The 22786-nt window shown below is 40.6% G+C and overlaps 2 protein-coding genes across 2 annotated transcripts; both read right to left on the reverse strand.

The window, feature by feature from the left end:
* Positions 1-7887: 7887 nt before the first annotated feature.
* LOC101608518 (60S acidic ribosomal protein P1-like) lies at positions 7888-8223 on the reverse strand. The gene has a single exon (XM_045149146.1). The coding sequence runs from the start codon at positions 8221-8223 to the stop codon at positions 7888-7890; it is 336 nt and encodes a 111-aa protein (XP_045005081.1).
* Positions 8224-12498: 4275 nt separating this feature from the next.
* LOC105943600 (60S ribosomal protein L27-like) lies at positions 12499-12876 on the reverse strand. Its single transcript, XM_045150848.1, has one exon. It carries the CDS (start codon positions 12874-12876, stop codon positions 12499-12501), a length of 378 nt encoding a protein of 125 aa, XP_045006783.1.
* Between the last annotated feature and the right edge of the window lie 9910 nt (positions 12877-22786).

The raw sequence follows: 22786 nt of genomic DNA on the forward strand, positions 1-22786 counted from the left end.
GAGCCTTCTATCTGCTTTCTTCAAGAAACCACCTCTCCACTAAAGATAGACACCTCCTCAGGGAGAAAGAATGGTAAATAATATTATAAACAAATGGAAATAGAAACAAGTGGATATTGCTATATTAATATCTGATAAAATAGACTTCAAACCAAAAGTAATCAAAAAGGACAAAGAAGACCACTTCTTACACATCAAGGGAATGATCCCACATGAGCATATCACAATCACAAGCATATATGTGCCAAACACAGGTACAACACAGTTTATAAAACAAAATCTACTTAACAACAAAACAGAAACAAGTACCAAAAGCATCATAATCAGAGACTTCAATACTCCACTAACATCAACAGACAAATCATCCAAGCAGAAAAATCAACATGGAAATAATAGAGCTACACAACATCATAGATCAACTAGACCTAATGGACATCGACAGAACTTTCCACTTCAACTCTACAGAATACACATTCTTCTCAGCAGCCTAAGGAACCTCCTCTAAAACTGACCATATAATAAGCCATAAAACATGCATCAAAGTCAGGCATTAATTAAAATTAAACTAACTTCCTGAATCATGTTAGATCACAATGCTTTGAAGCTAGAAACTAACAACAGGAGACACATCAAGAACTCTGCTCCTACAGACTAAATGACACACTTTTAAACAATGAGTGGGTCATAGAAGAAATCAAAAAAGAAATTATAAAATTCCTAGAATTCAATGATAATGAAAACAGAACCTACCAAAACTCACAATGAAGGCAGTCCTGTGGGGAAAATGCAGAGTGCTTCATAACAAAGACAAGAGGAATCCCAAATTAATAACCTAACTTTCCACCTAAAGGCACTGGTAAAACAAGAAGAATCTAACATGAAGAGCTCCAGACAGAATGAAATAATCAAGATTAGAGCAGAAATTAATAAACTGTAAACTAAGAAAGCAGTTTTAAAAAGCTATGAAACAGAGTTAGTTCTTTGAAAAAATTAACAAGATTAACAAACCCCTCACCAATTTGACCAAGCAAAAAAAATAGAAGTCTCACATAAGCAAAATCAGAAATGAAAAAGGAGAGCTCACAAGAGATATCAATGAAATTGGAAGAATCATGAGGACATACTTCCAAAATCTATGCCCCACATATTAAATAATCTGAGAGAAAGGGATGAACTCCTGGACACATACCACCTACCAAAACTCAACTCAGAGCAGATTAATTTCCTAAGCAAACTTATCACATCCATGGAGATTGTAAAAGTAATCAAAAACATTCCCCAAAAAGAAAAGTGTAGGACCGGATGGTTTCTCAGCTGAATTCTACCAAACCTTCATTGAAGAACTGAAACCAATTTTCTCAAACTGTTCCACATAATCCAAAACCAGGGAATCCTCCCCAACTCCTTTTATGAAGCTAGCATCACCCTGATACCAAAACCAGACAGTGATACAAGAAGAAAAGAAAACTATAGGCTTATATCTCTGATGAACTTAGATGCAAAGATCCTGAACAAAATCCTTGCAAACCAAATTCAACAACACATCAAAAGCATAATCCACATTAACACAGTAGACTTTGTCCCAGGGATGCAGGGATGATTAAACATATGGAAATTAGTCAGTGTAATACACCACATAAAAAAAACTTAACCATAAGAATAACATGATCATCTCCATTGATGCAGAGAAGGCCTTTGACAAACTACAACACCACTTCATAGTCAAAACACTGGAAAAAATAGGCATGAACACAATAAAGGCTATAAATAAAGCTCCTAAAGCCCAAATAATACTTAATAGGGAAAGACTCAAGGAGTTCCCACTGACACTGAGAACAAGACAGGGGTGCCCACTCTCACCACTGCTCTTCAACATGGTACTAGAGGTACTAGCCCAAGCAATAAGACAGGAGAAAGAAAAAGAGATTCAAATTGGAAAGGAAGAAGTCCAGTTAGCCCTATTTGCAGATAACATGATCCTGTTCATAAGTGACCCACAAGTCTCCATTGCAAAACTTCTAAAGGTGATTAATTCCTTCAGCAAAGTGGCAGGATACAAAATCAATGCACAGAAATCAGTAGCTTTTCTATATGCAAAGGACAAATATACAGAGAAAGAAACAAGAGAGGCTGTTCCATTTTCAGTAGCAAAAAAAATATCAAATACATTAATATACAACTGACAAAGGAGGTAAAAGACCTATAAAATGAGAACATAAAAACAGAAACTCAAGAAAGAAGTTGAGGGGGGCTTGAGAAGATAGAAAGACCTCCCAAGCCCCTGGATAGGTTGAATTAATATTGTGAAAATGGCAATTCTATGAAAAGCAATATACAGATTTAACACAATACTAATAAAAATACCAGCATCATTCTTCACAGAGATATAAAAAATGATCTCAAAATTCATATGGAATGGCAGCAGGCTTCAGATATCCAAACATATCCTCAGGGAAAAAAAAAATCCCTCTGGAGGGATTACCATACCAATCTAAAGCTATATTACAAAACCATAGGAACAAAAAAAGCATGGTACTGGAATAAAAACAGAGACATAGACCAGTGGAAAAGAATTGAAGACCCAGACCTTAGGTCAAATAACTACAGCTACATGGTCTTTGACAAAGGTGCCAATAATATAGACTACAGAAAAGACAGCATCTTCAACAAATGGTTATGGACAAATTGAATGACCATATGTAGAAAAATGAAATTAGACCCGCTCATTTCTTCATACATGAAGATCAAGTCCAAATGGATTAAAGACCTCAATATAAGAGCTGAATTTCTTTCAACTACTCGAAGAAAAATAGGAGGCATGCTCCACAATATAGGACTGGGAAAAGACTTCCTAAACAAAACCCAGTAGCCCAGTAACTTAAACAAGAACTCCACCAATGGTATCTCATGAAACTGAAAAGCTCTTGCACAGTCAAACATACCATAATCAGAACCAGTAGATTACCCACTGAATGGGAGAAAATTGTCACTAGTTATACCACTGACAGAAGTCTAATATCTAGAATCTACAAAGAACTTAAAGAACTAAACAATAAAAAAAAAAAATCAATGCTGGGTGTGGTGGCACACACCTTTAATCTCAGCACTCAGGAGACAGAGGTAGGAGGATTACCATGAGTTTGAGGCCAACTTGAGACTGACTTTGTAGTGAATTCCAGGTTAGCCTGGGCTACAGCGAAACCCTACCTTGAAAAAAAAAAAAAGCCAAACAACCCACTTCAAAAGTGGGGCAGAGAACTGAACAGGGAATCCTCAGAGGAAGAATTAAAAATGGCTAAGACACAGTAAAGAAAATGTTTGACATCCCTAATCATTATGGAAATGCAACTTAAAACAACTATGAGATTCCACCTTATCCAAATAAGGATAGCAAACATTAAAAAATAAAATGAAAACCAATGTTGGCAAGAATGTGGAGAAATAGGAACACTGTTCATGGGAATGTAAGCTGGTACAACCACTATGGCAATCAATATGGAGACTCCCAAAAAGGATGAATATAGAGTTAACAAGATACCCTGCTATTCCCTTAGTGGGCATTCATCTAAAAGCTCCACATCTCAGTTCAGAGATATTTGCTCAACCATGTTTATAGCTGCTAAATTCATAATAGCTAAAAACTGGAATCAACCCAGGTGCTCATTATTGGATGAATGGATAACCAAGATGTGGTATATCTACAAAATGGAATTCTACTCAGCAGTAAGAAAAAAACTGACACAATAAACTATTTGTAGAAATATGGTTAAACTTGGAACAGATCAAACTAAGCGAATGTACACAATCATTGCATGGTGTCACTCATTGGTGGTTCCTAACCTGGATCAGCCCGAGTTGCTGACATACCTGAATAGCATCTTTTGAGGCTGGGACAATATGGAGGCTTGGGGGAAGAGGAAGGGTGTCATGGGGGGGGGCACAAAACAGAATCCAAATTGAACTGGTACCATAGAAACCTATGTCATGGAAGTTAGGCTGAACGGTTGAACCCTCAAGAGGACCTTAAAGGGAGTACCTGAATCAAAGGGCCCTGGAAAGGATGAGATGAAGCCTAAATTTCTCCTATTTCTCTTTTGTTCTGTTTTTTTCTTTTCCCTTCACAAGTGCCAGTAATTCCCTATACCAGGATATGGTATACATCCACAATTAACTGTTGATCAGTGAGACCTACAAGGTCTCCCAAAACAAACAAGACTGACTTCTGTCAAAGCACTTGATTACCCACCAGAGGTTAATGGTAAGACCCTACTGCTGAAGACATCATATGTTGTTGGCACTGAACATGGAGAGACCTAGTTGGAATCTGGAAGAGAGCTACTCCCCAGACAGTTAGCCCTTTTACTGCTGGAAGGCGCTATAAAAGCTACCATGGGAAAGTGGCCAACAGCTGTCTGAGCAACTCAAAGTCTAAGCTATTCGGGAGCAAACAACCTGACATGATGCTCACATAAGTGCAATAGTAGCACACAGCCATAGTGGATAACCAGCTGCTCTTGGATTAACTAATAGATCTGCTCAGTGTAAAGGAAACCATGTCTGGAACTGGGAAAGAATTCAGAATCATATCCAGATAACGATTTTGCTTTCCATTGTCAAGCTCCCACTAATCTTGGGCTATAAAAGGGTGTACATCCTTTAAATTCTCTCTAAACTAATAATTATTGTCCCATTTAACCAGTGATGACTTTACACTCTGTTGGAGAAACTGCTTCCCTTTTTCAGATGGGAGCAGGAACTGAAGAGATGAACAACCCAGCACACTTCACCTTGGCCCCAGCTGAATCCACAGAGAAATTGGGGAAAAGAGCAAGGGTGCTGCTTTCTCAGTGAACCTGATATCAGTACAAGGGTGAAGGAGATAGACACTGAGGACACTCAACACCTACCAAAGCAGAGATCCAGAGGCTCCTAAGAGCCCATTACTGAAGTAGACTTAAAATGCACACAACATGGCTCAGGGAATTTTGCAGAAGAGGGAGCAAAAAGGTTGTTATAGCCACAAGTTGGGACATTATGCACAGAGACATCGCCTCTCCCCCATAACTGATTGTTGTCCCCATAATACATGACCCACAAACCCCATGGGGTGGTTGACCTGCATCCCCAAGGAGGAAGGCCTCTTCACAAAAGGGGCAGGGGTGAGGAAAAGGATGGTACCAACATGTATTGTTTACATACTAAGTATGTCCATATCTAATAAAAATAAATTTTTAAACAATTTTTTTTGACAGAGAAAGGGACAGAGAGTGACAGAATGGGCATGCCAGGACCTCCAGCCACTGCAAATGAACTCCAGATGTGTGTGCCCCCTTGTGCATCTGGCTGTGGGTCCTGGGGAATTTAACTGAGGTCCTTTGACTTTGCAGGCAAATGCCTTAACTGCTAAGCCATCCCTCAGCCCCAAAATAAATTTTAAAATGTGGACTATGGAAATAAACAGAGAGTTCTCAAAATTAAAAAGAATACAGATGGTATATAAACATCTAAAAAAAATGTCCTACATCCTTACCCATCAGGGAAATGTAAACTAAAACTACTTTGAGATTCCATCTCACTTCTGTCAGAATGGCTATTATCAAGAAATAAAATGACAATAAATTCTGGCAAGAATGCAGAAAAAGAGGAACTCTTCTACAATGCTTGTAGGAATGTAATCTGGTACAGCCATTGTGGAAATCAGTGTGGATAATCCTGAGACAGCTAAAAATAGGTTTACCATATGACCCAGCTATACCACTCCTGGGCATATGTTCTAAGGACTCATCGCACTACCTTAGAGATATTTGCATATTCATGTTTATTGCCACTGCATTCACAACAGCTAGGAAATGGAACCACCTTAGATGCCCCTCAACTGATGAGTGGATAATGAAGATGTGGCATATTTATACAATGGAGTTCTATTCAGTGGTAAAGAAAAATAAAATTTGCAGTGAAATGGATGGATCTGGGAAGGATTGTACTTAGTGAGGTAACCCAGGCCCAGAATGCCAAATATTGCTACAAATGTTTGTATTTCTATGTGAGTTGTGATAAAAGTCAGTAGCAGATATGTATGTATGTATGTATGTATGTATGTATGTATGTATAAAAACAGATTACTGGGGGTGGAAAGGCCTAAGGGAGGTCAGGAGAAGAGATTAAGTAAAGGAAGGATGGGAGGGTAAGCAAAATTTAAAAGTGTATGAGTAAGTCATATAGAAACCTACTTTTTTGGACAATGGTGCATTCAGAAGCCATAGATTGTTATTACAAAATTTTCAGTGCCAGGGATACCTTCCAGTGAGTTGTTGGCCAGTGAGGTCCTTGATGGCCCCAAAATATTACAGGCATTGCCAAGGCTCTTGGTTTCCCACCAAGAATATGCTTGAGCTGGAAGGTCACTGAGAAATCTTGCTGAAGCTGAGCTGAAAACCTCCTCCATGTAGGCCAATTGACAGAAAGCTGGAAAAAGCTATATTGTATGCAGCTCCATGGGACAAAGAAGTGATCAATGGAGACAAACAACAGTGGACACTGCAATCCTTGAATTGGGTCACTGAGGCCAAATGAGCCAGTGTGTGCAATAGTCGCATGTCTGTTATGGGGGAAACCAGCTGCTCCCTAATTGGACTGGAAGCCCACCACAGGAGGGAGTACATGCCTAAAACTGATAAACCTGTAACAGGGGAAGTCATGAACCCTAGGTGTGTAACACCTGCTGGTATCTGGCTAAATGTATATATTACATACACCAAACTGCCCACTAAGCACTTCTATTAATGTTCATACCCATATAGAAATGCTACTCTCAGGTTGAAAGGATGGCTTAGCATTTAAAGCATTTGTCTTCTAAGGCAAAGGACCCAGGTTTGAGTCCCCAGGACCCACATTAGCCAGATGTACAAGGGGGTGCATGCATCTGGAGTTCACTTGCAGTGGCTGGAGGCCCTGGCATGCCCATTCTCCCCCTCCCTCTCCCTCTCTCTCTCTCTATCTATCTATCTCCCAGATAGATAGATAGATGATAGATAGATAGATAGATAGATAGATAGATAGATAGATAGATAGATAAATAGATAGATAAAAAAAATAGTTTAGAAATGTCCCTCTCATTTTTGGTTAGAGAAGCTTCTCTTTGTAGATGGCAATGACCTCTAGGAAGGCACAACAGTGCTGAGAAGTGACAGAGAAGTGCTCATCACTGAAGCCTCTCTATCACACCTTCCAAGGCTATGGGTTCATTGCAGAAGAGGTGGCAGAAAGAATATAAGAGCCAAAGGAAGGGTAAGGCTCCTTAAAATACACTCTTTGAGACACAAAATGGCCTGGATATCTATGACCTTGCAGTGCCTGGCTCTACATACATAAGACCATTATAAAAGGAGTAAAAGTTTATGAAATCTAAATAAAAGAGAGACTGGTTGACAGGGGGAGGAGATATGATGGAGAGTGGAGTTGTGAAGGGGAAAGTGAGGGGAAGGGAATTATGGTTTATTGTCTATAATTACAGAAGCTGTCAATAATAAAAACTAAATATTGAAAAAAAGAGTCCAAGATGGGGCTGAAGAGATGGCTCAGCCTGCAAAACCTAAGGACCCAGGTTCAATTGCCCAATACCCACATAATGCCAGATTCACATGGTGGTGCATGTATCTGGAGTTCGTTTGCAATGACTAGAGGCCCTAGCACACCCATTCTCTCTATCTCTTTCTCTTTGTGCAAATAAATAAATAAAATATTTTAAAAAGAGCCCAAGATGATTATATATAAGAGAAATAAGGATTTAGAATTAATGTCTTTTTTTTTTTTTACCTGAACTATACCTTTCTTTTTTTTTTTTTTAAGAGCAACAGACTTCTTTTCATTGAATGTGTTGCAAGAGGTTTAATCAAAAAGACCAAAAGCCATGTCAACATCAAACTCTTGACTCTTCTTTCTTGGCTTCCACTTTCCTCTCAGCCTGGGTAGCAGTGTAGCACCAACCGCAGGATCAGGCCCACCAACCCCTACGTTGCAGATGAGGCTCCCAATGTTGACATTGGCTAGGGCCTTTGCAAATAATCCAGGCCACAAAGGTCCAACATTCACACTGGTTGTTTTGATAAGGGCATTGATTTTATCCTCCCTGACGGTTGCTTCATCGTCATGCAGGATGAAGGCCGAGTAGATGCCAGCGAGCTCAGAGATGGAGGCCATGGTACAGACTCCTCTGGAGACCATGGTGCCAACTGCCAGCCATGATGCTAGTAGCCGAATGAAGTGAGGGGCTCACCCCAACGCGGCCTTACCTTCCTTGGAAGAGCAGAGCACCTTGGCGGCAGCTGAGGGAAAACCCTGAACTATACAGTTCTTACTAAACAAAAATATCACATCTCAAATCAGAATTTACATTTGATTATGATGTTTTACTTTATTATTCATTTATTTTAATTAATTTTTAGGTTAACAAAGTTAATTGGTTTCATCATAGCATCTTCATGCATAGGTGTCATTAGACTTAGTTTTCAACATTCCTCTTGTCCATTGTCCTCCCAAGTATGCCCTCCAACTGGTTCCCCTCCTCCTCCTGGTTAATTTCATATAGTTTTTACACATAAAAGAAAACCTGCAGTATTTGTCTTTCAGAGTCTGGTTTATTTTGCTTAACATAATACTTTCCAGTAGCATTCACTTTCTTGCAAATGTCATAAGTTCATTTTATATATGGCTGCATAAAATTCCATTGTGTATACGTACAACATTTCTTATCTATCCCTATGTTGATAGACATCTATGATGGTTCCATTTCCTGGCTAGAGTGAGACCTTCCCTCAAATCCCCTCCAAAAAAAAATTGGGTTCTGTAGGTGGTAAGACCCTATTGCTGAAGACTCCACATGGGCTTCAGGACACTGGGAAATCAAGCTGAAGCTGAGCTGGAAAACTCCTCCCTATTGACTAGCTCTTGAGATACTGGAAAGAGCTATGCAGCCTGTTGCAGGAGAAAGGCCATCAGAGAACTAACAGCTGACCAGCATGGCCAAGTGTACCAAATGCTACAATGGTGGCATGTCTGTTTATGGGGGGAAACCAAATGCTCTCTGATTGGACTTGGCCTGCTCCACTGGAGGTAATTCCTGCCTATATTGAAGGATTCTCCTATCTATACCTCCCCAGGGCAGGGATTATAAGTGCATACCACTCTTCCAGGCTCTTATGTGGGTCCTTGGGATGCAAACTGGGGTCCTCATGCATGTATAGCAAGCACTTTACCCACCAGGTCATCTCCCCAGCCCATCATTGGTATTTATTTATTTATTTATTTATTTATTTATTTATTTATTTATTTGAGAGCGACAGACTCAGAGAGAAAGACAGATAGAGGGAGAGAGAGAATGGGCGCGCCAGGGCTTCCAGCCACTACAAACGAACTCCAGACGTGTGCGCCCCCTTGTGCATCTGGCTAACGTGGGACCTGGGGAACCAAGCCTCGAACCGGGGTCCTTAGGCTTCACAGGCCAGCGCTTAACCGCTAAGCCATCTCTCCAGCCCCATCATTGGTATTTTGATAAGTATTGTTTTCAATCTTTAGATTGCTTTTGATAATATAGCCATTTTCACAATATTAATTCTGTTGTTTCATGAATATGGGAAATCTTTCCATTTTCTTCCATTTCTTTCTTTCATGTTTTAACAATATTAAATATAGAGGTCTTTCACCACCTTGATTGGCTTGACTCCTACATTTAAAAAAATATTATTTCAAATTTATTTTTTGACAATGTGTGTATATATTATATTTTGATCATATTCACACACACACACACACACACCCTATCCCACTCTCTTCTAGGTATTTTTAAGCTGCTGTTAATGGGATTGTTCTCTGAGTTCTTTCTTGGAAAGTTCATTAATGGTATATAGAAAACTAATGACTTTTTATGTTGATTTTATACCTTATTTTTCTGGAAGTGTTTATTGGCTCTAAAAGTTTTCTGATGGAAACTTGTCACCTACAAATATGGATTATTTTACTTCTCCCTTTCCTATTAGTATCCCTTCTAGTTTTCTTATCTAAGACTTTGAGCACTAAATTGAATAAGAATGAAAAAGTGGGCACCCTTGTATTGTTCCAGATTTTAGAGAAAATGCCCTCAGTTTCCCCCATTTAGTATGTTTGCTATAGGCTTATCTTATATAACCTGAATTATGTTGAGTTGTATTTCTTCTGATCCTAGTTTCTTTGGAGCTTTTGGTATCAAAATCATGCCTAATTCATACAATGAGTTTGGTGGTGCTACTTGCCTTTCTATTTTACAGAACAATTTAAGGAACATTAGTGTCAGCTCTTCTTTTTTTAAGTTTTTAATTTTACGTATTGGAGAGAGAAAAACAGAGAGAGAATATGGGCATGTCAGGGCCTCTAGCCATTGCAAACTCCAGAAGCATGCACTGCCATGTGCATCTGGTTTATGTGGAACGTGGAGAACTGAACCCAGGTCCTTAGGCTTTGCAGTAAAGTGTCCTTACTGCCATCTCTCCAGCCCCAGTGTTAGCTCTTATTAAAAGGTTTGGTAGAATTCAGCAATGAATCCATTCAGTCTTGGGCTTTTCTTTGTTGGGAGACTGTAATTGCTTCAGTCTTACTGGTTGTATGCACTTGATCTGTTTAAGTTCTTTATATCTACATTTAAAAAAAATTTTTTTAGGGAGAGACAGAGAGAGAGAGAGATGGGATTGGCATGCCAGGGCCTCAGCCACTATTGAACTCAGATACTTGCATCACCTAGTGGGCATGTATGACCTTGCATTTGCCTCACCTTTGTGCATGTGGCTTATGTGGGATCTGGAGAGTCAAACATGGGTTCTTAGGCTTCATAGGCAAGTTCCTGAACCACTAAGCCATCTCTCCAGCCCTCATCTAGATTTAATTTTGACAGGTCATATTCCTCTAGGAATTTATTCATCTCTCTTAGAACTTTCAGTTTTTTTTGAATGAAGATTTGCAAAATATTCCAGAATGATTATCTTTATTATATGATTTCATGTAGTAAATTACCCCTTTTATCTCTAACTTTTATTAATTTGGGTCTTCTCTCGCAAAATTTTGGTCAGATGGTGGTGACCTTGGGATGACTTAGAAGGCACCATAGTGCTGAGAAGAAGTGACACAGGCATGCTCAGCACTGAAATATCTCTATCACACCTTCCAAGGTTCCGGGTCCATTGCAGAAAAGGTGGCAGAAAGAATCTAGCAGCCAAAGGAAGGGTAGGACTCCTTACAATGCATTCCTCCTGAAACAAAATGGCCTGGATATCCATGACCTCACAGTACCTGACATTACCTACACAAGACCATTATAATATGAGGAAAAGATGATAACATCAAAATAAAAGAGAGACTGCCTGAGAGGGGCAAGTGGAGTTGCAAAGGGGATAGAGCAGTTGTGTTTGGAGGGGGGATTACCATGGTTTGTTGCCTATAATTATGGAACTTGTCAATAAAAAATATTTAAAATATAAAAAATTGATTATGTAAGCCAAACCTCCTATTCACAAATAAAGGAAATGAGGCCCAGAGAATTGTTTTTAAAAGGCTATTTGATTTTATATCCTGCTACTTTGCGCTATTTTTTTGTAGAGTCTGTAGGATCATTTCTATATGGAATCATATCATCTGAAAATAAAGATTTTTTTAAAAAATTTTGTTGAAGAGAGAGAGAAAAAGAGTCAGATGGGGGGGGGGAGAGAATAGGCATGCCAGGGCTTCCAATCACTGCAAATGAATTCCAGACACATGCACCACCTTGTGCACCTTACGTGGGAACTGGGGAATCAAACCTGGGTCCTTAGGCTTCACAGGCAAGTGCCTTAACCATTAAACCATCTCTCCAGCCCAAATAAGGTTACTTTAATGTCCTCTTTTCCCATTTATATTCCTTTTATCAGTTCTAAGCTTTCCTCCATTTAGCATGATGTCAGCTATAGGTTTGTCATATATTCCTTTTATTAAGCTAAGATGTGTCCCTTCCATTCCTATCTTCTCCAGGACTTTTGTCATGAAGGGTTATCATATTTTGTAGAAGGCGTTTCCTATATCAATTAATGACCATATGATTTCTGTTCTTCAACCCACTATGTGATTGATTATATTTGTTGATTCACATATGCTGACTCATTCCTGCGTTTATGGAATGAAGCCTACTTGATTGTGGCATATGAACTTCTTTATGTGTTCTTAAATTCCATTTCCAAGTGTTTTACTGCCATTTTTGTAGTTATGTTCATTAGAGCGATTTGTCTTTAATTGTCTCTTTTGCTTGTGTCTTTAGGTGGCCTTATATGGGTATCTAGGCAATAATGGTTATATAGGAACAGTTTGGAAATTCTTTATTTTTTATTGGAATAGTAAAATAAATATTGGCTTTAATTCTTCTTCTTTTTTAAGAGATTGTGTTATTTTTAATGATGGGGGAAAAACACATCTAAAACTGAGCTTCTGGAAGAACCACTTGTTCTAACCTGTCTTGTATCTCTCCTCAAACTTGACCTTGGCCTCCCATCTGGCCTTGCATTTCAGAACTGGGTCTCTGAAGACATCTTTGTTGACAACAGTTTTGTCCAAGGGGATATCCACAGAGTATCTTATGGGCATGAGGTGAATATAGTTATAAACCTTTACAAAAGGCTTGATCTTTGATCTTTGGGCAATTTTCTTCTCACCCATGACAGCTGTCGCTTTGCATGGGTAGCAGTCAATTCCAGTTGCCAGAGCATGGTTGTAGGGATGATTGGAGGTGTCATCGTCAATATTCTTCATGATGACTGCGTTGCATCCAGAGTAGCATCCAGCCAGGACCAGCACCACTTTCCCGGATTTCATGAACTTTCCCATTTCGACAGCCCTCAGCAGGCACACAGCAGAAAGGCCTTCTTTAAATTTTTGCTAGAATTTTGATGTGAATCCATCTGGACCTGGGCTTTGTTTTAGTTGGGAAATTTTTTTAAGTTTTTATTTTATTTTATTTTTTTGTTTGAGAGAGAAAGAGGTGGATGGAGTGGGGGAGAATGGACATGCTGGAGCCTTCAGACACTGTAAACAAACTCCAGACTCATGCACCACCTTGTACATCTGGCTTACATGGGTCCTGGGAAATCAAACCTGGGTCCTTTGGCTTCACAGGAAAGCACCTTAATCACTAAGCCACCTCTCCAGCCCGGATTTTATTACTGCTTCAATCTTGTCACTTGTTATAGTTCTGTTTAGATTATTTATCGCACCTTGGATAAAATTTGGAAGTTTTGTGCATAAAGAAATTTATTCATTTCTTTTATATTATCCAATTTGGTGGAGTATAGGTTTTAAGTATGCCTTTATGATTTTTTAATATTGTTGGTATCTGTTGTAATGCCCTCCTTTTCATCTTTAATTCTACTAATTTGGGCTCTCTCACTCACTTTCTATCTCTCTCTCAGTTTGGCTAAGGATTTGTCAGTCTTGTTTATCTTTCCAAAGAACTAACTCCTGTTTCGTTAATTCTTTGAATTGATTTTTTTCATTGGTATTTCATTAATTATTCCCTGAACTTAATTACTTTTTCTTGTCTATGTAGATTTGGAGTTTATTTGTTATTGTTTTGCCAGAGACTTCAGATGCATCATTAAGTTATTTGAGATCTCCCTATTTTTTTAATGGGAAACTTCCATAATTATAGACAATAAACCATATTTCCTTCTTCCCCACTTTTCCCTTACAAATGCAGTATCCATCACATCCCCTCCCTCTCTCAATTACTCTCTTTTATTTTGATGTCATCATCTTTTCCTCCTATTATGAGGGTCCTGTGTGAGGTCATAGTTATCAAGGCTAATTTGTGTCTGGAAGAGTGCATGCAAACAATCCTACCTTTCCTTTGGCTGTTACATTATTTCCATCATCTCTTCTGCAATAAACCCTTAGCCTTTGAAGATGTGATGAGGATGTAAGAGTGCTGAGCCTTCCACTATCACTTTGTCTCAGCACTATAGTGCCTGTTTTAGATTTTATTTTTAGAGAGAGCAAGACAGACAGAGAGAGCTAGAGAAAACTGGTATACCAGGACCTCAGCCACTGAAATCAAACTCCAGACTCTTGCACCACCTAGTGGGTATGTGTGACCTTGTGCTTGCCTCATCTATATGCATCTGGCTACCTGGGATCTGGAGAGTAGATATGGGTCCTTAGGCTTTGCAGGCAAGCACCTTAATGGCTAAGTCATCTCTCTAGCCCTGTGGTGCCTTTTGAGTCATTCCAGGGGTCACCACTGTTGGAAAAGAGTAGATTTTCAAGCCAAAAGTGAAAGTAGAATTATTATATGGGTATGAACATTAATAAAAATACTTATAGGGCAGTTTGGTGCACATACTATATGCATTTAGCCAGACAACAGCAGGCATTACACCCCTATGGATCATGACCTCCCCTGCCATAGGTTTTTGGCTAGAATTTTAGTATTAGTCATGCCACTATTGTACCCGTTGTCTCATTTGGTCTGACTAGCCAAAATTAAGGTTTGCAGTGACTGCTGTTATCTCCACTGATGACTTTTCTCTTCCATAGGGCTGCATGCAACATACCTTTTTCCAGATTTCTTTCAGCTGCTCTATAGGGAGTTGGTTTACAGCTCAGTTCCAGTAAGATTTCTCAGTGACCTTGAAGCCCAAGCACATGCAGTCTTCAGCAATAGGATCTTGCCATCTATTCCTGATGGGAAACCAAGAGCCTTGGCAATGACCTATAATGTTTGGGGAGAATCAGGGACCTCCCTGATCAACAATTCACTGGAAGGTATACCATCCCTGGCACTGAATTTTTCTAGTAACAGTCTATGGCTTCTGGGTGTGTCATTATCAAAAAAGTAGGTTTCCATATGGCTTATTTATAACATCTTAACTTTTAATAAACCCTCCCCCAATCCTTCCTTCACTCAATCTCTTCCCCTGAATTCCCAATAACCTGTTAATCTACTTACATATATACAATACCATCTCCTTAAGTCTTCCCCTCTCTCCTCCCTCCCTTATTGACCCTTTCTAGCTTACTGGCTTGGCCTCTGTTACCAATTTTTACTCCAATTCACATATAAATCTAATATTTGTAGCTAGGACCCACAGATATGACAGAATGTGTAGCTTTTGGCTTTCTTGCCCTGGATTCCCCACTTAGTAAAATTTTTACCATATCCACCCATTTCCCTGAAAATTTCATAATTTCATTTTTATTTACTGCTGAATAGAACTCCATTGTATAAATGTACCACATCTTCATTATCCATTCATCAGTTGAGGGACATCTACACTGGTTCCATTTTCTAGCTGTTATGAATAGAGCAGCAATAACATAGATGATCAAGTATCTCTAAGGGTGTGAGAAGAGTCCTTAGAATATATGCCTAGCAGTGGTATAGCTGGGTCATATGGTAAATCTGTTTTTAGCTGTCTCAAGAACCTCCACACTGATTTCCACAATGTCTGTACCAGATTACATTAGCAAATCTGACCTAGAGAGTGAGTTAGAGAGAGAGATAAGAGACGCAAATTAATAAAATTATAGATGAAAAAGGCACCATTACAGCAGATACCAAAGAAAATTATGAAGACATCTTTAAGAACACATATGCACTAATTTTGAAAATCTGAAAGAAACAGATGATTTCCTAGATTTATGTGACCTATGAAAGACAAATAAAGATGAAATAAACTGATTAAATAGAACTATAACAAATACAGAGATCAATGCAGTTATGAAAAATCTCCCACTAAAAACGTCCAGGCCCAGATGGATTCACTGGTGAATTTTACCAGACCTTCATAGAAGAAGTAACACCACTGTTTCTCAAATTTTTTCCATAAAATATCAAAATAAGCCAGGTATGGTGGTGCATGCCTTTAACACCAGCACTCAGGAGGCAGAAGTAGGAGGATAACTGTCAGTTCAAGACCAACTGAGACTATGTAATGAATTCCAGGTCGGCCTAGGCTACAGCAAGACCCTGTAGCCAAGTGGGAGGCTGCAATTTCTGGTCTGTACTGGATTCCGGATCAGCCTGGGGCCAAGTGAGACCCTTCCCCCAAGAATGATAGAAGAAAAATACAGGGGTACTATAAATCAGGAAGCAACAAAAGACAACCCCAAAATACAGCTTATTTAAGAATGGTAAAGCTGACCATCAATCTTATCTAACACATAACCTACCTTGTTTTGGAAGTTGCAATTAGTACTTCCAGGGCAGGCCTATAAATGAGGCTTTGGGGCAGGTATTGACCCAGTGAAAGTAGGCCATTACTTTTGGGAGTGGCTTCCAGCCTCACCTATGCTGAATTTCTCCTTGGGTCTCTCTTTGCTGTGCTGTGGGCTCTGCTAGGCTGGCTGGGTCAGTGGATCCACCGTTCTGACCAGCTGTGCTGGATGCTGTGTGGCTGAGTTCCCTTCCTTATATCTCTAGTAGTTGCTGGCACTGAGGACTGGGAAAGGGGAGGCTATGCACGATGCCTAAAGTTGTACCAGAACTGCATAGCTGGCTGGTCCCTGCTGTCTTCTGTTTCGGGAGCTGCTCAGCTTATCCCTGCTGACTTCTCCTTCAGGTTTTTTACTTTGTGAGGAGACTGGTGTGGGTAGAGTCCCTTCACCATGGTTCTGCTCCTGAGGCTCAGGCAGGGGCTGACATGGCATAGCTCTTCCCATAGGACTTGAACTATCAGCACGTTGGTAGGAGCTGATTCTGGCTATTTGTGTGAGTTCTAGAAGCTCTTAGTCTTTCCTGCTTCTTTGCTGTGTTTGATCATTCCTTATACTCCTTCATTTTTTGGTAAAAGAGTGTACTGTGGTGTTTTTTCTGCTTATCCCCTCTTCAGGCTGCTTCGGCATGCCTACCACACTGCCTGCCATCTTAACCAGAAGTCAAGATCTATTTTTTTTTAATGTTGGCACTTAAAGCTATAAACTTTCCTTTTAAGACACCTTGATTGTGTCCCATGTTTTGGTATATTGTGTTCTCATTTTTATTTTCTTCTTGACTTATTTAGCGATTGATTTATTTATTCGGTAGTGTGTTGTTTAAGTTTCAGGAGCTTGTATATTTTCTGTAGGGGTTTTTTGTTGCTTTTTTTTTTTTCTAGCTTTATTTCATTGTGCTCAAATAAAATACAAGTAGTTGTTCCAATTTTACTAAATTTGTTACGACTTACTCTGGGCTAGCCTAGGCCGGGGGGCCGGAATGGCAGAGGGCTGGTGACGGCGGAGAGTGAGGGGCCACCGCTATCACGCCTGGGCACGCTGCGGTCGCCGGGCTGTGCCTCCTGGCTTCTGGTCTGCAGCTACTCCGGCCGCTGGCGGCGCAGGAGCCGGGCTGGACGAGAAGGGGAAGTGCAGACAGCCCCCGGCCACCTCATGAACTCACAAAACCTCGGTGGAAGACTGCAGAAAGTCCCGGGAGAGACCAGTATCCACTCTCTGCTGAGCTCAGGGTAATGGCCGAGGGGCGAGAGCTGATCCCGGAGCTGGAGAAGAACGAGTGAAGCCCGGCCTGCCGCGCAGCCGCCCACCCCTGCGTCCAGCGCCCCGGCCCCACCGCGCTCTTCAGCCCGGCGGCCTTGCAGGCTCCAAACCTGTTCCCGCCCCGCGCTCGCGGCGCCGCGCTTCAGCGGCCCTTCCCAGACCGACGCTCGCGGGCTCTCGGTGGGCGCCAGGCGCTCAGGAAAGACCCACTCCGGCCTCGGTGTCGCTGTCGGTGTCGCTGGAGAGCGCCAGCAGGATTCCAACCTCTGCAAGCACTGCCCCGGCCAGATTTGCGAGCTCCCCCATCCAGCCCCCACAGGGCATTCCAGCGTTCCCGCTGGTCCCCGCCGCACTCCGATCCCCGCAGCCCCACCACCGCGCTCACGCGTCCACCAGCCTCGGCCCCTCGCCCAGCGCGCGGTGCGACCACCACCCGGTCTCACTCCGCCCGCCTAACTTCCTGCCCTGGCCCCACGACTTCCCCGCAAGCACGCGTCCTGACAGCCCGCCTCCTTTCGGCTACGGAAACTTCCCAAGCTCAGTGCCAGGACGTCTTGGGTATTATGAAGACAGGTACCAAAAGCAGGAGGCCGTCTTCTCGGCGTTAAGTAGACTATTCTTTCAGAGACTACCCCGACGAGAGCGCGCACGGCGAGGACGCAGCTTCGTATTCAACAGCGGGAAGGAGGACTTGAACCCTGTGCCTCCGCTGGACATGGGGGCCTTGGAGAAAGTCTCCGAAGCCCCAACATCAACTCCATCTAGTGTCCAACAAGTCAATGTCACTGACAGCGATCAAGAGGAAGAAGAAAAAGTGCTCAGGAATTTATAATTTATAACAAATATGCACAGAAAATAAACATTTCTTAAAATATATTCTGGGTCAGTTGGTGTGAGAAAAGAGCCTAGAGTGCTTTGCTGAGCGTTTTCAGCCATGGTTGGAGGAGTCCGAACCCAAGGCTCTCTACCTTCATAAAGCTTTGAGAGTGAAAGTAGACTCCTGCTGTTTTAGGGTTACTTAAAACCAAAAGTAGTTATTTTATGGCTGAAATTGGCATCAACATGGGATATCATTTCTTTATCTTGGAACATGCAGTGTATGTGAGGATACAGGAGGCCGACCTGGCATGACTAGTGTGACTTGCATTCGACCTCAGGGTACTTGTCTTAATTTTTGTTTGGTGTTTAATATTTATGGATATTGTCAGTTTTATGTAACATTTTGAAAATATTTTGCTAAGTTTTAGAAGTGAATTGGAACTCACTAAATTTAATTTACACTAATAACTAGTAAGTTTCTAATGTATTTTAATGACACACAATTCCTTCAGATACTCATTTCTGTTATTAAACATTTTTCTCATCATCTTTAATATCTTTTTCCATTTGGTATGCATTGTTGTATTTTTGTTGTCATTGAATAAATATAGATAAAATTGTTTAAAAAAAAGACTCTGGGGCTGGAGAGATGGTTTAGCGGTTAAGCGCTTGCCTGTGAAGCCTAAGGACCCCGGTTCGAGGCTCGGTTCCCCAGGTCCCACGTTAGCCAGATGCACAAGGGGGCGCACGCGTCTGGAGTTCGTTTGCAGAGGCTGGAAGCCCTGGCGCGCCCATTCTCTCTCTCTCCCTCTATCTGTCTTTCTCTCTGTGTCTGTCGCTCTCAAATAAATAAATAAAAAATTTAAAAAAAAAAGACTCTGTGTAGTGATAGGTGATCTATTTTAAAGTAGTCCTATGGACTGTTGAGAAGAATATGTTTTCTATAGTTTTGAGTAGAATGTTTTGTACAGTTCTTTTAGGTCCATTTGCTCTATGATATCATTTAGCTCCAGTGTTGCTATGTTTATTTTTTTTAACTGGCTGGCCTGTTAGTTGGAGAGAATGGTATGTTTAAGTTACTTATTGCAACTGTGTTGATGTTAATCTATGATTTCATGTCTAGTAGTATTTTTGTGTGAAGTTAAATCCCTTGTTTTCAGTGCATATATAAATTTAAGATTCCAATGTCATCTTGTGGGTTGTTTTTTGATTAATATTGTCATTCACTATCTTTTCTCACTAATTTTGGCTTAGAGTTTGTTTTGTCATATATTGAATAGTAACATTTTTTGTGGTTCCATTTCCTTGGAATATCTTCTTAATTCTTTTCATCCTAAAGTAGTCTGTCTTTGAAAATGAGGTGAATTTCTTGAAGACAATAAAAGAGTGGATCCTAATTTCTGATTCAGTCTGATAGTCAATGTTTGTTTGTTTTGTTTCTTTTTTTTTTTTTTTTTTTTTTGAGATAGGATGTCACTCCCAAGCTGGCCTCAAACTCACATTCGTCCTCCTACCTCTGCCTCCCAAGTGCTGGGATTGAAGACATATACCACCATGCCTTGCTACTCTATACCTTTGGACTGAAGAATTGAGACCATTAATATTCAGAGTTTTGATTGATGTCTGTGAGTTAATTCTTATTACAATAATGATTTTGTGGTGATTGCTGCTTGCATTGGTCTTCATCTGCTTGACAACTGAACTAGCATTGACTTTTTTTCCCTCTAACCTCTTGAATGTGTTTATCCTCTTTAGTTTGAATTATTCCTCCTGGCCTTCTCTGTAGTGCTGGTTTAATGATCAAAATTTATTTTAGTCTGTTTTTATCATGAAAATTTTTTATTTCTCTGTCTATTATGAAACATAGTTTTGCAGCACATAGTAGTTTGTGTTAGCAACTATTTTGTGGTTGGAGTATATCTTTCCATGCTGCTGTGACTTTTAGGGTTTCCACCTGAAAAAACTGAACAGTATTCTTTTTTTTTTTAATTTTTTATTTATTTATTTGAGAGTGACAGACACAGAGAGAAAGACAGATAGAGAGAGAGACAATGGGCGCACCAGGGCTTCCAGCCTCTGCAAGCGAACTCCAGACGCGTGCGCCCCCTTGTGCATCTGGCTAACGTGGGACCTGGGGAACCAAGCCTCGAACCGGGGTCCTTAGGCTTCATAGGCAAGCGCTTAACCGCTAAGCCATCTCTCCAGCCATGAACAGTATTCTTTTGGGCCTGCTTATACATGTAATTTGTTGTTTTCTATTGAAGCTTTCAGTGCCTTTTCTTTGTTCTGTGTAGTTAATATTTTGGTTATAATGCTATGTGGGTAATTTCCTTGCTCATCCTATTGGAGTTTTGCGCTTCATGTACTATGTGAGTATGTCTTTCCCTAGATTTGGAGGTTTTCTCTATAATTTTATTGAAAATATTCCATATTCCTTTGGCATTAAGCTCTTCTTCTATGACAAATTCTAATAGGTTTGGTCTTTCGTTATGTCCCAAGTATCCCTTATGCCCTGCCATGTTTTTGTTAATAAGTGAATTTATTTATTTATTTATTTATCTAGGAAAGAGGGAGAGAGAGAAAGAAAGATGAAGATGCAAATACAGAGAGAGAAAATGAGCACTAGGGCCTCCAGCCACTGCAAACAAACTCGTATAAGCAGCATTAGCCATTGTGAGGTCATGAGTGTTATGGGTACTTTGAGTATGAAAGACAGTGTTGCAAAGCACTCCTCCCCTTCCCTTGGCTCTTACCTTCTGTCAGCCCCCTTTCCTCCAATGGTCCCTGAGCCTTGAAGAGTGTTGAAGAAATGTTTCACTTTGTACTGAACACTGCACTGTCATTTCTTCTCAGCACTTTGATGAGTTTTAAGTCTCCTCAGTTACCACCATCTGAAAAGAGAAGCTTCTCTAACCAAATATGAGAGTAGTATTAATATCTGGGCTTAAACATAAGTATTTAGAAGGCAGTTTTGTGGTCACAATGCATCCATTTAGCCAAACAACAGTAGTGGTTACCCCCTTAGGGCTTATGAGTTCCCTAGCTGTAGCTTTAAAAAAAATATTTTAATTATTTATTTTCAAGGAGAGAGTGGGGGATAAAAGAGAGAATGGGCATGCCAGGGCCTCCTGCCTCTACAAATGAACACCAGACATATGTGCCAGTTTGTACATCTGGATTTATGTGGGTACTGGGGAATTAAACCCAGGCCATCAGGCTTTGCAATCAAGTGTTTTGTTTTTGTTTGTTTGTTTGTTTTTATTTGAGAGTGACAGACACAGAGAGAAAGACAGATAGAGGGAGAGAGAGAGAGAATGGGCGCGCCAGGGCTTCCAGCCTCTGCAAACGAACACCAGATGCGTGCACCCCCTTGTGCATCTGGCTAATGTGGGACCTGGGAACCGAGCCTCGAACGGGATCCTTAGGCTTCACAGGCAAGCGCTTAACCGCTAAGCCATCTCTCCAGCCCACAATCAAGTGTTTTTAACCACTGAGTCATCTCTCCAGCCTACAGCCATAGGATTTTATTAAGTATTCAGTTCCAGGTATAAATTCTTTATGGTGGAGCAGGTCTCAAACCCAATCTGAGAGCAGTGGATTTCCTCCACAATAGACATGCCACCATTGTACAAGTTAGCACATTTGGCCTGGCTGGCCAAATGTGAAGCTTGAAGGGTCCACTGCTGGTTAAAACTATTGATAACTTTCTCTTCAACCAGGCTGAATAGGTCTTTTCAGCATTATGACAACTAGTCAATAGTTCATCTCCAGCTTGATTTTTCAGTGACCTGCAATACAAGCAGTGGTATTTTCTGCATCAGGGTCTTACTATCTAGTTCTATTGGGCACCCAAGAACCTTGGCAATACCCTGTAATGTTTTGGGGGTATCAGAGTCTTCCTTGACCAATAGCCCACTAGAAGGTTGCCCACCCCAGCAATGAAATTTTCTTACAGCAAGCTATGTCTTCTGGCCACAGCATTTGTTTGTGCTCTTTGAACTCATTCATGTGTCTATAGACTTCTTGCAGTTGTCTGTGCTCTCTTGGATTTCATCTAGACATTTATTCGTGTACTTTAAGTTCATTGTATATATTTCTTTTTTTTTAATTTTTATTTTATTTTATTTATTTATTTGAGAGCTACAGACAGAGAAAAAGAGAGAGAGAGAGAGAGAGAGAATGTGCACGCCAGGGCCTCTAGCCACTGCAAACTAACTCCAGATGCGTACACCCCTGTGCATCTGGCTAACGTGGGTCCTGGCGAATCTAGCCTTGAACCGGGGTCCTCAGGCTTCACAGGCAAGCGCTTAACAGCTAAGCCATGTCTCCAGCCCCCATTGTATATATTTCTAATAATCTTGCCTTTGAAGTTTTTTTCTGAAACTTCCTTTAAGTAGCTTTCATAGAATGCCACTACTATGGGAATGGGCATTCTTGGTGGGGATATATT

Source organism: Jaculus jaculus, chromosome 5, assembly GCF_020740685.1.
Source record: "Jaculus jaculus isolate mJacJac1 chromosome 5, mJacJac1.mat.Y.cur, whole genome shotgun sequence".
In the NCBI taxonomy this organism is placed as follows: domain Eukaryota; kingdom Metazoa; phylum Chordata; class Mammalia; order Rodentia; family Dipodidae; genus Jaculus; species Jaculus jaculus.

Coding starts and splice junctions, on each gene's coding strand:
- LOC101608518 (XM_045149146.1), bottom strand. CDS start 8,223: ATGGTCTCCAGAGGAGTCTGTACCATGGCCTCCATCTCTGAGCTCGCT.
- LOC105943600 (XM_045150848.1), bottom strand. CDS start 12,876: ATGGGAAAGTTCATGAAATCCGGGAAAGTGGTGCTGGTCCTGGCTGGA.